General features: G+C 38.2%; 1 protein-coding gene across 1 annotated transcript in view; it reads left to right on the top strand.

Moving 5' to 3' along the window:
* Positions 1 to 14,561, top strand: part of CTNND2 (catenin delta 2) — a 667,983-nt gene that overhangs the window by 356,279 nt on the left and 297,143 nt on the right. The window contains 2 exon segments of the mRNA XM_033064576.2: positions 990 to 1,024; positions 1,523 to 1,639. Coding sequence (XP_032920467.1) covers positions 990 to 1,024; positions 1,523 to 1,639 — 152 coding nt within the window.

The raw sequence follows: 14,561 nt of genomic DNA on the forward strand, positions 1-14,561 counted from the left end.
TCCAAAAGAACATTTAGTCTCAACCTCAGAAAATAAATAAAGAAATAAAGAAATAAATATAATTGTTTGAAAAGTTAAAATAATCTCAGTCTTCGTTTTTTTTAACTTATGGATGCAACAGAGAGTGTTGTTCTCCCCTATAAGTATGTTATAAAAAGGTACAGAAAAATCTTTCAGTCATGAGTGTAATAATCAGTTCACTGTTATCAAAAGAATGGTTAGTACTGAGTAACTTCAGTCCTTTTTGTATTCTTGTCACGTGAGAAAGATCTATATTGAAGCAGAAACAGGACATGCCTTTGAGGAAAGTGTAGTCATTGCCTAATTGAATACCCAATTCATTTTATCATTCATTTAAATGTATATTTCATTTTATTGAAAAGAAAAATACCCTACCTAACCCATCTTCTGGCATGCATGCTCATTATTTTAAAATTAACACCTTCTGTTGCTTAAGTGCTTGTACAAAGAAGCACAAACACATCTAAATTTACTCTCCTGTGTAGGCCAATTGAATTAACTTAGCTGCACATTTGAATAATATAAAAATGCACATAATGATCAGTAGAACAAGGAATCGTACTTTCTTTCAGAAATCACATGCCAATATTCACTTGAGAAAGCAATTTATAATTTCCTTGATAAACATGGAGAATCAGACTAATGGAAGGATCCAAAAAAGTTTAAGAATGCTAATGTTTTTGCTTTGAAATAGTGTAGTTTGTATATCAAGACCAAGAGGCCAATTTCTATATGTATGATTGAAATTACTTGATAAAAAAGTAATGATGCTTCCCTCCTACTGAGTGAATGCTGTACAAGTCATTAATTAGAACTAGATATAAAATTATGTATTATAAATATGCTTTTTATTCTTAAGAGTGTTCTTCTCTTAAATCAGTTCCTTCAGAATAGTTTATATCTGAATATTCATGGCACACTACAGAACAATTTAATTTAAAATGATCACTTTTTCCTTTCTCTTCCAGTTCAACAGAAGAGCAGTTTCACTGGCAAACACAAGGTAATGTACTTACCTACCATATATATTACTTATATTCTCTCCCAGAAGGATCATTTTTTGCCTAAAGAAGATGGAGGGGAAAAGCACATTGATGTATGTGGAGGTTTTTGTTGGGGTTTTTGTGTGGCTTTTCTCATTGCTAGCATGTGAAAACTCTACTTAAAAAGTGACAAGATTTGGCAAAAATTGTTAGGGTTGACAAAAAGTACACTGAAACTAATGTAGAGTTTTGAGAGGGGGTATTGCTAAATGTGTCTCTGGCTTTTTTTACTACTAGACCTAAATATTCTCATTTTGCTTTTATTAATCCAAGGCCATACTTTCAAAGGACAGCACAGTTTTCAGTATGGCCAACATCCTGGGAATGGGTGGCCTCCATTCCTTCATCAGCTGTGAATGCTTAGTCACATATAACTGGTTTTAGCTTTTTTCTCGCATATATATGGCTTTACCTTTTTGCCCTTCTTTTACGTTTTTATGTTGTTAATTTCATTATAGATGGTCAGAAGGATATAGAAGATGAACTCACCACTGGTCTGGAGCTGGTGGACTCCTGTATTAGATCACTGCAGGAATCAGGGATACTTGATCCACAGGACTATTCAGCTAGTGAAAGTAAGTTGCTAGAAATATGCTTTCTGGATCCCAAAAATTTTGTGCTTTAAAACTGAATGCATGTTTTTAAGTGCTGCTAGTTTTCTGGGGGAAAAACAAGCACATGAAGTATATTTTAAGGAAAATATTTTCTAATCACAATGTTGCTGTACTATACTATAAGGTCATATTACAAAACTTCAGCATCACCACCATAAAAATAACTCAATAATTCATAATAATTCAAACAGCGATTTTTCACTATTCAAAGGTAATAAAATGAAACATACTAGGTGGCTGTGAGGAAGTCTGATGTCTGATTGTAACCACTTGACCAGGTAGCTGGTAACTACTTAGAACTAAAATTTTCTTGTGGATACAGACAGAAATAAATGAACTTAATGATGATACATAGAACAGCAGCTGTGGCAAGAAAGGTGAAGTCTTTTCTCCAAGGTTGGCACTTACCAACCATTCTACTTGCAGAACTGTGCAGCGAGTGGATGGATTGTTGACTAGAATCAGCCACTGGTGAAGTGAATCAAGGCTAAACAACAGCAAAAGTGAACAAGGGACATGCCACTCAGTGTGCTTGTAGAGCAGATATCTACCAACAGTTGTGCTCACAAGTCGCACTGAGACTGTTTTCCAGCATGTTAAATGGTCTGTTGTCAGATGTAGCACTAGATGATGAAAAATCAGGTTAATTCCTTAGTTTCGTTTTTTTTCCCTCAGGCTCCTATTTCATATTCTGTCCCCATCTTTCACAATATTCCACATTCACTTCCCTACCACTGTAACTCCTGACACTAGCTTGTTTTCTTTCAGTATTCCTCTACATCTCCTTCCCTCTTGTTCAATTGATCCCTGCTACCCAGTACCTTCTGAGTCACATCTTTGGAGGTGGCTGCTCAAGTCCAACTTTCTTGATACCAAAGGGGATAATCTCCCCTTCGTCTAAAAAGGCTGATGAACTGTGACAGCCACCTTCTGCAAAGCATCTCTAGCAGTGACAAGTCATCATCTGCAATGTGGTCATCAGGTGACAAAACAAAGACATTGTATATTGGATGCAGAATTTTAATTTGTCAGAACATTTTTCATAATTTTAAAACAAGGTTTGCTGTCAAATTCAAACTGGAAATCCTGGGGCAATAGAAATTTTTTCATTTTTCATGTGCACAAGATTTCTGGACCAACAGTGTCACTAAGAGTTTTGTTATGGTTTTGCTTAATCTGAACACAGTCTGGATGATTGATATCTTGATCGGACAAAATGGGGAAAACATGATGAAACAATGTAAGCCCTTGTTTTTTTCTTCATTTGGGGGTGAGGAGAAACAAACAGACTAGCATGATAAGGATTGCCTTTAAAATGTGATTCTGTGATAGAAAAATGAAACTGTGTAGATGGCAATAGAGGAGACTGAAAGCAGAGTAGGGCCAGCTTGTTTGGAAAAGTGTCAGAAACTGGCTTAAGAGATGGAAACTAAGGAAAAAAAGGTAGAGAAAGACAAAGATAGTACATGGAATGAAGTCAGTGTACATAAAGAAAACTAGTACTAAAGAAATTTCTGGCGAGTATCACAACAAGCTAAAAGACAAATCGGAATGCAGGTAGGTAGAAAGAATAAAGAGCATGGGCAAATGGAAAACAGTGAAGGAGAAGAGGAGCAATAGAAATGGATTTATAGAGGATCATCAGGAGAGGAACCAAGGTTTGTTGAAGCAGGAGGTCCATACAGAATGTTGAAAGCTGAGTTTGCTTGGCTGGATGATTTGTTTGTGGGAGCAAGAGTTAGGTGTAAAGAGAGGGAAAAACAGGGTGAAGAGAATGACAGCCAAGAAAAGGAAAAGTGGTATCATTATGGACAGTACAGTAGCTGTTCCTAAGAAACATAGGTTGGGAGAGAACAGGTAAGTGCATGTGCTCACAAGGGAGCAGGCTTTCCAACAGGGCTGCAAGCTTGATCTGCATTGTCAGGAAGTATTTGTAAAGCCTTTTGTCACAGTGCCCTTATTCCTTTGCTCTGGGCTCAGCTTGTAATAAAACTAGATTGCTATTTGCCATTTATGGGTTTAATTAAGAATCAGATCTATATGCCAAAGCTAACAGTTGCAGCTCTGCTAATCACTCATAAATACAATTAGGATGTCACATACTGGATTTTTTTCTGGTGTAGAGGGTCTTTTTTGAATTTTGAGTAAAATGTTCCAAACACATCAGACAGGTAAAATGTTACTGTTTTAAAAGTCAAAAGTACAAAAGTCAAGATTGTCTGTACAGCATAATTTGAATTTCTTATGAATGCATTAGAAAACAATTATTATCATGCCCTATTTTGTACATTTTCTGTCCATGCCTCATTTACCCCAAGTTGAGGCTTAAATTGCAACAGCACACTAGAGGGGAGAGTGCTTCTGATTTCTGTAGGCAATGAGTAGAACATGCATATGCAATGAAAACAAAAGTCTCGTATTTACTTAAAATTTTATTGTGTCCCTCATTTGTGTCTTAAAGTTTTCATGTTATAGTTGTGAAGTAATTTAAAGTATTTTCTACTGATACATAGTTATAAGTGTTCCCATTTCGGTGTGCTGAGAACAAACAGTTGTAACAGAACACTGTGGGAGCATGGTCTCAAATTTTAAAGCATGATGCAAAAAAGAAGTTTAAAGCCCACTCTGAAATGTCTCAAATGCAGTATTTGCATTTCGTAAACACTTAAGTTCTTAATTCTTTCAATCTTCAAATAGGAAATGAGATCTATATAAATATCTCACTTTACAGGTATTCCAAAAATCACCATTTGTGGTGTATCTGAACCGTTTTGCATTGTGTGCACTGGCCATAAGGCAAGGAAGTAGGGGAAGAGCAATGACTCAGAAAAGGAAACTTAGTCTGGCATTTTCTAACTTTTGAGCTCTCAATTTGACAATTTTATTATGTTTGCTTTTCTGCAGTTTGACTGCAAAGCTGTATTTTAAGTAACAAGACTGACTCTGAAGAGAGCATTTCCCGCCTGCCATGCATTTGAAGCAGATTTTTTAAAATCATCGCATGAAAGCCTACCCAGTGATGTGACCACAGCTTCCTTTTCTGAACTGTGTGCATCTTGTCTAATGACTTAATCTATCAGTAGTTCTGCCTTTGTAGAGGATTAGTGTCTTTCTACTCAGAATCTTTACAATTTGGTTTCATGCACTCTGATTTTCTCAGACTTAGTTTTAAAAAATGGTCACATAACAGTCAGCTGTTATAATACTCTAAATCCCAAACATCACTTCACATGTACTATTCCTTTAATAGCAAATAAAAGCCATGGGAAAAAAAGCGTAATGGGACAAGTCACATGAAAGGGGCTTACACAGGAGGGGCTCTGTATTGCTAATAGAGATGCTCACTAATTATCTTTATTGAGTCTGAATCAGCAAATGTAAAAAAACCTGAAGTATATAAAACTTATTAATTTGGTGAAATGAAAGCAGAGTGATCACTGGTTTCAAAGTAATTATTATCAGACAGGCAGATTCATAACTGCTGCAAGCTCTCATATAAGTTTCCTGTGGTGGAGCTTATATGCAATCAAGAGGAACTCCTGCACTGTTGCCCACCTCTTTCTTCTGTCCCAACTCAATCTAAGGTGTTCTCCTCAAACCATGTGCTTCCAGTGACAGCCAACAGACAAAAAGTCAGGAAACTCCCAGAATTATGCAAGAAACTGCATCTGGCTGGAGACCTGAGCCTGTATCTCCATGGTCCAATTCCCCATACTGCAGTGATTTCTTGTTCTCTCTGTGTAGCTCTAGATGTGTCGAGACTATGTCACTCCAGTTTACATCAAACATGTCACAGTTTTGTGGCCTCAGAGGGGCGTTCAGCCTGTCCTGAGTGCTCAGCAGAACAACAGTGGTCCACACATCCCCTCAGTCCTCAAGGGAGGGCATATACAGGCTGCTGCTAGTGTCAGCATCCATTAGCTATAGTGGTCCAGGGGCTAACCTGGACCCTCAGGGTCACCCTGAAGACACTTGATCCATCCTTCTCCCTGCTCTACATTGCTGTAACACCCAGCGTGCCTGGCTGGTCCTCTCTGAAAATATTTCTTCTTTCCGCCATTACTGTTTTTCTAATGGGAACTCAAAAATACTGCTTTTGCATAAATGAAGATAAGTAACTGTCACCTGAAATAGGGTCAGGGGAAAGACCAGACATGTGAGAGCCAATGTAATCTCATATAAGATGCTGGAAACAAGTCATGGAAGAGGGATGGGAATGCACAGTAAGTGCAGGACCTGAAATCACTGGGTGAGGAACCATGCAGGGGAACAAAATTTAGTTCAGGACAGAGATAACATTATGGATGTTTCAGGAGACCCTGCAGTACTGAACAGTGAATGTAGTTCAGGAAAGGTATTTTCATGGCAGAATGGTATAATTTAGTGAGGAAAGGCATGTGAAAATAAATTTTGTGAGGAGTGAGTATGCACTGTGAGACGAAAAAATATTTCTGACCAGAAATCTTGGAAAAATGTCAGATGAAAGAAGAAGGACATTATTTCTCCCCCTTTCCATCATTGCACCACTGTCTCAAAATCACACTCCAATCCATTCCTTTTAGTACCTTGTCAGTGCACCTCCTTTTTTGTTTTTGTTTTTTTTTTTTCCTTTTTTCCACTCAGATTACGTGTAAAAACAATTGAAAAGGTGGAAAGATGTATGGAAGGAAAGAGAGTAAAGACAGATACATAGCCGTCTAAGTTAAGAAGACTGGTTGTCATTCAGGTTTGATAATGTTGCAGTCTGGCCTGCAGATAAGTGGGAAAGGTCCTGATGAACTGCCTGAGGCCCCCAGATGTCCATCCTCTGGGACAGAGAAACTGGAGTTCTCTCAGGAGTTGTTAAGACCAAACTAAAGACCAAACTACCTTTTTCTGATGATGTTTGTAAATTTGCAGTTTATAGATGGGTAGTGTAAGGTAAAAGTGAAACAAGAAGAAAAGTTGGTTCTATACTTCTTTCCCTTCTATTAGTTTCTCTGTCCCCCTATTCTAATGTGGGTCGTTAGAATGCCACATTAGAGGATTGACATGACACTATCATCAAAACAATCTAAGTTTATTTCTGAGATAATTAGCTGAAGCTCACTGAGTCTTTACATAATATGCTGCATCCTTACAGTCTACAGCAGTGGAGACAGGCAGTGGTTTTTCCTTCTGTTGTGGCATTAGCAAAAGGAGGGTTAGAAGACTCCTAAGATTACTGAGCAAATCCATTGGCACTTTCTTCCTAACTTAAACCACAGGCTCAAATGTCTGCTAATACAGAAATCTCTAATTTTAATTTAAGGTATCTATTCTTAAATATTCCATGCTTTTTCCTTTGCTTTGGCCTACACAAAATGACCATAAGACCAGTCTTTAAAGGATTATGGAGCAGACTTATGAAGTTTTTGGTGCTTTTGTTTCTAACTGAAACAAAACAATTTCATTATTTTTCACTTTCTTCATCACTTCATGTGGCAAACTTCCTCCTTGTTTGCTCTCTAAATCAACAGTACAGACTGTAGGAACAGAGGTCTTATTGACACGGATCAGAAAACTTTCTGGATAGTTCTCCCAATAGTCTTGATAATTTTCAGAAGTTCATTTTTAATTTCAGTTTCTAATATTTTTTTAGAACAAACAGTTTCTGTTAGGATTGCAGTTTTTCCCACACAACATTGCCAGTACTCCAGATGAATTTTTTTCCCCACGTGTTCTGGATATATATTTTTATTTCTGTCTGTGACCCCGTTGTCCTGGTGCTCAGGATTAATTGCAGAATCCAGAGCACTGATATGGGAATAAATACAATGTGGATTTAATAATACCATCTTTTTGGCTAAGGCCATTTCATAATGCACTGCACAGATGCTACATATTGACAGAAATCCAGGCAATTAAGGATGTCCAAGTTCTTCTGGGGAAAAAAAACCACTGCTTACCACTCTGGTCTCAATCCCAAAATATATTAATTCTTCTAGTAATTCAAAACTATTTGCCCCAAATGCAGCACAAATAGGTATCTGTACCATTTAGATGCTGGGCTTTTTTCCCTCTGAATAATGAATTATGTTACAAGAACATTTTACCACGTGAAATTATATACAGATGTTGCATTAGACAGATGTGGGTTTCACTTAAAACCCCTGTCTAATTATGAGGCTGGAAAGGTAGGCTAAACTCTTGCTTTATCCTCTTAATTCAGTTTTGTTTCAGCAATTTTTCATAATAAGAGAGATCCTCCTTACACAGTGGAAAAGCAGATGTACTAGCTTGAAAAAAGCACTCCTAGTTCAACCTGTATGATTTTCAGCCTTTATAAGCTGCTTTTATCATAGATACTGAAAATGGATTGAAACAAAAAGACACTATTTACACAATAAATGTGTAAAAGGATGTGTGTTTATGTGTTTTCCATCCCATAGCTCTTGCTTTGTAAAATTGCCACCTGTCAGATGGCTGGACATGCTCAATGAGATTAAATTTGGCAAGAGTGAATCTCAATTTTTTGATAGATGAAGTTCTTTCCATTTCATTATCTGCTCTGAGAGCCAGAGTGCTCCAGCTTAGTCATTCTTGTGCACAACAAAGGAGGTGTTCTTGTTGGGATCTCCTGGTAAACATACACACTAATAAAATCATGTGCTCTTTGAGTATGTTTCCAAGCCAAAAAGCCCCTAGGAAGTGTGCATGCCCCTCCATTTCAGCATCAGAGTCTTTAGAGTAGAAGTAGCATAAGTGCCTAACACAGGGTACACTATCTTTCTGTCCTGGTGCATTAGTGCAAACCTGGCTGTCTCTGACTCACTCAACAGTTCTTAGCTCCAGATAAATCTCTCAGTGTAGGAAGTCTGAGGAAATTTTGATTTATTGCGGAAACTTCTCTCAGTATTGTAATATATTTAGAGTAAATATTTATGATTGGACATTTTGGATGCCTCCCTTTACTCCATTCATCTATTCTAAAACAAGCCTTTGGCCAATCTCTCTTTCAAAACTTTGGGGTTTTAAAGTCATCTTTGCCCAATTCACAATGGAGTAAATCTCCAAAAGGGGGACACTGCTTTTCAAAGGGTGGTTTCACAGTTGTTCATTGTATGTTCTCACAGAGAAAGTTGTAACAGAATCATCTTAACTGTGAATCAAATTCAGTCTTTTGAAGTAGTTGTTAATTATGTAGATTTCTTAGAAATGAAGACAAGATGTTGTTTCCTTTACCCATCTCCCCTTTCTGGCCCTATTTACCCTAAGTGTGAGCATGAAATAACTATTAAGTAATTTAACTTTGTAATAGCCACTGGCTGATCACAGAGACCTGCTTTCCAGGGGCAATCCTCAGCAGGAGATGAATGCCTTTACAAAATAGGTGACCATGAAAACTTCTGTAGATTCACTGCTACATCCCTGTAAGACATTAGGATTTGATGAAATGAAGCCAGCTCTAGTGCTGCTAAGAGACAGCCCTTACATCTCAGCATCCGTGTTTACAGCCAGAGCTGCCTCAGGAAATGCTCCATCAGCACTAAACACCCTAAGCTTGGACTCAATTGTTTTCATTCTCTGTCACAGGCAGAGCTCTAAGGCACTGAGAATAGCACCAGAAGAAGAGATGTAGCTCAAACACTGTCATGCAGTACTCCATCACCTCTGCCCTTCTGGGTATCAGGATGGTAAAACAGGCACATCTTTGTTGCTGACATATCACATCCTGGCAAATTCATGTCAGTGTTCTTAGGAGCATGAGTGAAGTTTTCCTTTTTGGCCACTTCCCTTATGCAGGCAGGAGGAGACCAAACTCAGGAGCAGAGTCACAGTATGGGCTTTCACCACCACGATTCCTGACACACTTTGGCATCTACTTCAGGATAGATTCAGGTCCAGCTGATCTTGTTACTCTTTGGTTTGCTGCCTATCTTCAAGTTCATGTGTGGCTATTGCAAGCAGGAAACCTGGTGAAGGCTGAAGAAACCATCAGTGCTCAGGGAAGCAGTTCATTCTTTCTGTGCTTTCCTCAGCACAGAAGTTGCTGTGGGCACCCTGTGCAGGGCTTCAATCATCCCAATTCTGCTGCTCCTCTGTAGATTGGTAGGTGCCTGGGTGAGTTTATAGGCTTCTAGAGGGGAAGCACTAGAAGCCACTGGTAGAAATGCTGCTCAAAACTGATGGCCCAGTACATCCCTTATTGTTGGACCTAAACTTCTGCAGGCTGCCCCTTGCAATTTCTTCTCCTCAGGAAGTTCTCCAGCTGGAGATACTCACACCATCCAGCCTTCTCCCTTCCTCTGCTCTCTTGCCTTTTCTTACTGCCCCATCTTTCCCTAAATCATCCATTTCTATCTTACCACATCCTTTTCTTTTGCATCTTTTCTTGTTTCAATTCCCATATATTCTTTCACTGTCTTCCTTTCTATTTTATTTTTTCACATGGCATGCAACAAAGCCTCAGTGCTTGTCCCCAAAACAGGTGATCATTCATCCTCAGAGACAAAAGAACAATCCATCAACCCCTCCCCCTGCCAAACACACACACATTTTCTGCATGTAAGTGACCTTGCTATCCAGACTTTTCACATGATTTTCCATTAACTAGAAGCAAACCCAGATTGTGCACTGTTGTGTCATGTTGGGAGTCCAGAGGTAGCACTATGATAACATTGCAACTAAGGAATTTCTAATTTCCCTCCATTTCTGCTCAGCAGCCTACAGGCTGAATTTTTGTTTCAATGTGCTGTGACCTGTAACATGGATTTTCTTGGGAGTTTACTTATATCTGCAAGATGAAACATTTTTTTGTATATAAATTCCATGCTGAATCACAGCATTACTTTGTATCTCTGAACTTGCCCTGTGATGGTAAAAAAAAAAGTAAAAAAGAAAAAAAAAGGAGCATTATCAGCAGGTAAAATATACATGGAAGAGGAAAATGGAAAGATGAGATTTGAGACCAGGATGGCAGGAACAATTAGTAGCAACATCAAAGATGGATAGGAGGTAATGATCAGCTTGTAATGCTTAGTCTGTGTCAAACACAAATCCTTTACAGGCAACCAGGTGTTCCCTCACCCACTGCAGGAAGCAGCTACTGAAACTCGTTAGGAAATGACAGTGACTTATAGTAGCATCTGTAGGAGCAGAACAAAGAAAGACTTTTGGCATCCGAACCTACAGCGCAAAAGAACATCAGTAAATATTGTGCCTGTAGTACGGGCCAGGAAACAAATGCACCCACATCCCCACGACAGACTGATAAACCACTCACCCTGCTCCTGCCTCAGTGGCAATGCCAGTGCCTGCACACTTGGCACAGTCAGGAGTGCCAAGAGCCACATCATTCTGGGATCTGCAGATGCCAGCTTGTGCGCATAAGCATTGTGGAGATGCAGCCCTGGAAAAAGAGGTAGTTGGCTTGTTAGCCTATGTAAAATGATGCATGTGGAAGAGAAAATTTTGGCAGGTATGGATTTGGGTTTGATTTCTGTTGTGCTACATGAAGTTTATACAGCTCTCAATCAAGGAGGATTTTTGTGACTTCTGTGGTAACTCAGATTAGGGAGCTGCTCCCATGTTTTTCCATTCTGGCCTTATAAATGGAGAAATGCATTTTCTCAGGACAGTGTGAGAGCAGAGAGTGGTGCACTGTGTGGACACAGAGAACGAACACAGAAGGGCATACTTCCTGGTTTATGGCAGAGGAGGTTTTGCCAGATAAAAAAGATTGTAATAAAATATTGACCTTTTTGACTTACTTTTTAATTGACTTCTGAGACAGAGCTAAACACATTCTGAACTCGCTCACCTCAGAGACCAAATAGTCATTTTCTTTTGTGGACAGAAAAGATTCAGGATTTAAGCCTGTCACAGGTCTGCAAAAAATTGAGTTCTACTTTGCACGAGAAGAGGAAACTTGTTTTGTGCTAGTAGTTAAGTTCATAGGACAACATAACAGCGTAATAGATCTGCTGATATCTTTTGTATTAGATCCATATATCTGTGAGGGGTTTTATAGGCTTTTATAATCAGAAGCTGTTGGACACTTTCCCCTCCCCCCCCGTTCCCCCCTGCACCAGTCTAATTTAGGTCTATCAGAGAAGATTTGTCTGTTTGGGTTTTTTTCTGATAATGCATTCAGCTTCCATGTGCATCATGTTTGTGTGATGTCTATAAACATCTGATTTTTATTTCCTAGCAATAAAAAGGGAACACATTAGTTTAGTACCATTGATAGCAATAGTGCTAGGCACAGAGTGACTAGAAACACTTAATGTTTGCAGCTGGTTTTCACAGGTGTTTTATACCTGTGAAAAAATTAGGATTTAATAATGCAAAATATGTTCTTAACTTAGTTGGCTCCTTTTTTTTTTTTTTTCTGTAAACAAAGCCCACATACCATTTTAAATGTAGTTATTCCTTTAAAAATTGGAGATTGATAATGAAAACACAAATGAAAAAATAGTATTTTGTAATGCCAAAACCCAGTGTTTCTCAAAGGGAAAGATGGCAGTTCCTTCTGAGTTTGAGCTTCCTGTCTATGTTGCAATGTCTAGTGATACCTCCTGTATGCAAATTTTTTCTTCTGGTCACATTCATAAATGTATCTAATCCCATTATGGAGCCCCAGGCAGGTATTGTTCTCCTGTGGTTCTGCAGTGATATTTTAATAGAGAGCAAGCATCAGAAAGGCTTGAGGATACTGTTTTTTCTCTTTCTGTCTTCTGTAATGCAGAAATGTAATTTAGTTATCGTCCTTGCTGCCCATCTTTTTCTTCTGTTTTCTCTATCTATTGCTCCAATAAAGCTTATTGTCCTAATGGCCAGTGATAAATTATCTTGTTCAGAGACTATCTGATTTTGATATCTGCAGGGTTTAATTTCATATTTAATTTCATTAAATATGATTAATCTTCTACCAAAAAAAAATTGTTTTACTCTTGAGGTCAATTAAAAACTCACATTAGTGGGGTTATCCTTAGTTTTAAACTCGGTTAAGGATAGATTTTTCTGTTAAAAAATATAAGAAAAATCAAACAAAAGCAAAACAAAGACAAGGCCAGCTTCTGCATTCTGATCTTACATATGTATAGATCTATTCCTGTTCAGTGCATGTATTTCAGTCCTGGTCTCCAGCATCTTCTGTATTTTCTCTCATTAGTAATGGAACTCCAGATTTTTCCTGCTGTCAAGCATTACACAATATTGCTTATGAAAGAAGACCAGGCTGGTTTTACATTTCATACAAACATCTGGAGTAATGATATGCATAATAAGGTATAAAAAGTAAAATACACACTATATGAGTGGTTAACACTGAAGTTACCCTATTATGTGGAATGCAAACTTTTTTTCTTCTATTCCCTTCAAGTCTTATGCTTTTCTTCAACTTCTTGTGGACATTTATGGTGCTTTGCTATCCCTGGGAGTAGATATTTATTATTTAAAATCCTAGATGCCTCCGTTTCCTTCTCATGGTATTGGCAGAAGTGTTACCTTGTGTAAAAAGCATAAGATAATCAGCATCTAATGAAACTAGTTTCTATTTCCAGTTCACTTACTGTTGAAATAAAGTGTTCTTCATCTTTCTTTCCAACAGTAATTAGGTCAGAAGGAGAGTTAGAAGGGATATTAGAAAGGATATACTTGTATTGTTCACTTATATAATTGTATCAGCCTAGTTTTTGCATAATTTCTTCAGATATATATCATTTATAGAATTCTGGGATGAAAATGAACTTATTCCACACTTGTGAATGCATTCCACAAAATCCTGTTTTCCAGTGCCCAAGAATACATGCCATAGCAGTACTAAAGCCCTTTTCTGTATTTGTAGGTAGAACATAGCCCTCTTCATGCTGGTAGAGCATGGTATTGCATATAAATTACTATCCTTTTTTGTGAAACAAGTTTGTTTTCAGTGTACTCATTTTAGAATTGCTGCCTCTCATCTAAAGAGATGTGTTTGGTTCATAACAAGGGAGCTGCTTGTGATTAAGCATTTAAAGTATTACCATTTATTTCTTCATTTTAAGTATGCAGTTTGTGTCCCTCTCCTCCTTCCCCATGCCTTTTTTTGCCCTTCAACTATCTTCGTTTCTAGGGTATGGAATTCCTTTGCTATATTGGAGTCCTAGGATTTTTTCTTGTAATACAAAGCCATTGATATATTTAATATTTAATATCTCCTAGAAGGTAAATGTTGAAATATTTTCCTAGACCTATACTAGTTCTAGTCTAAGATTTGGAGGGAGAACGGGTGCCATGCTAATTTCTGTTGTTATAGGAGAGCTGCTTGTTATCTTCTACTTGAGGTCAAACTAACAGGTGCCTCGAAAACCGTTCTTTTTCTACAGACTCTGACCAATTGCAGCTGACAAGTTGCATTTTCAACTGCAGATCATAAATTTTGCCTTGGTTCAATCTCTCCCTTTTCTGTCTGTAATTGAGAAAATGTCTTCTTTTTATGATTGTCACAAAGTTCTGTCATCTAGTTCCCAAGGACTTTCCTCATTGCCCCATGCCTCTGCTAGTTTTGCCTTGCATTTCTCACAACTTCCCGGAGACGAGAAAATGGAGGTCTGGTCCTATGTGGCACTGTCACTGCCTCTTGCCACCCTCTGTGGTACTTGCAGGGCCTCCCTTCTGCTCACTCAATTCCTCTGCCTTCCAAAACCATCCTAAATCATCTTGGCAAGAGAGTTTTTTCAAAGAATGTTTCAGATGACCTCAAAAATAGGACATAGTGCAACAGGGGGTTAAAACAGACAAATACGTGTTTCTTACCCTTCTGATTTGGAAGGAGAGTTCAGTCCTCTATCCAGATCAATCAGCTTAATTCTGGGAGCAGGACTTAGGAAACAGGATGCCAAATAACTTAGTATCACCAAGAATAGGTCTGTCCACCTTG

The sequence above is a fragment of the Catharus ustulatus genome, chromosome 1, assembly GCF_009819885.2.
Source record: "Catharus ustulatus isolate bCatUst1 chromosome 1, bCatUst1.pri.v2, whole genome shotgun sequence".
Lineage (NCBI taxonomy): Eukaryota > Metazoa > Chordata > Aves > Passeriformes > Turdidae > Catharus > Catharus ustulatus.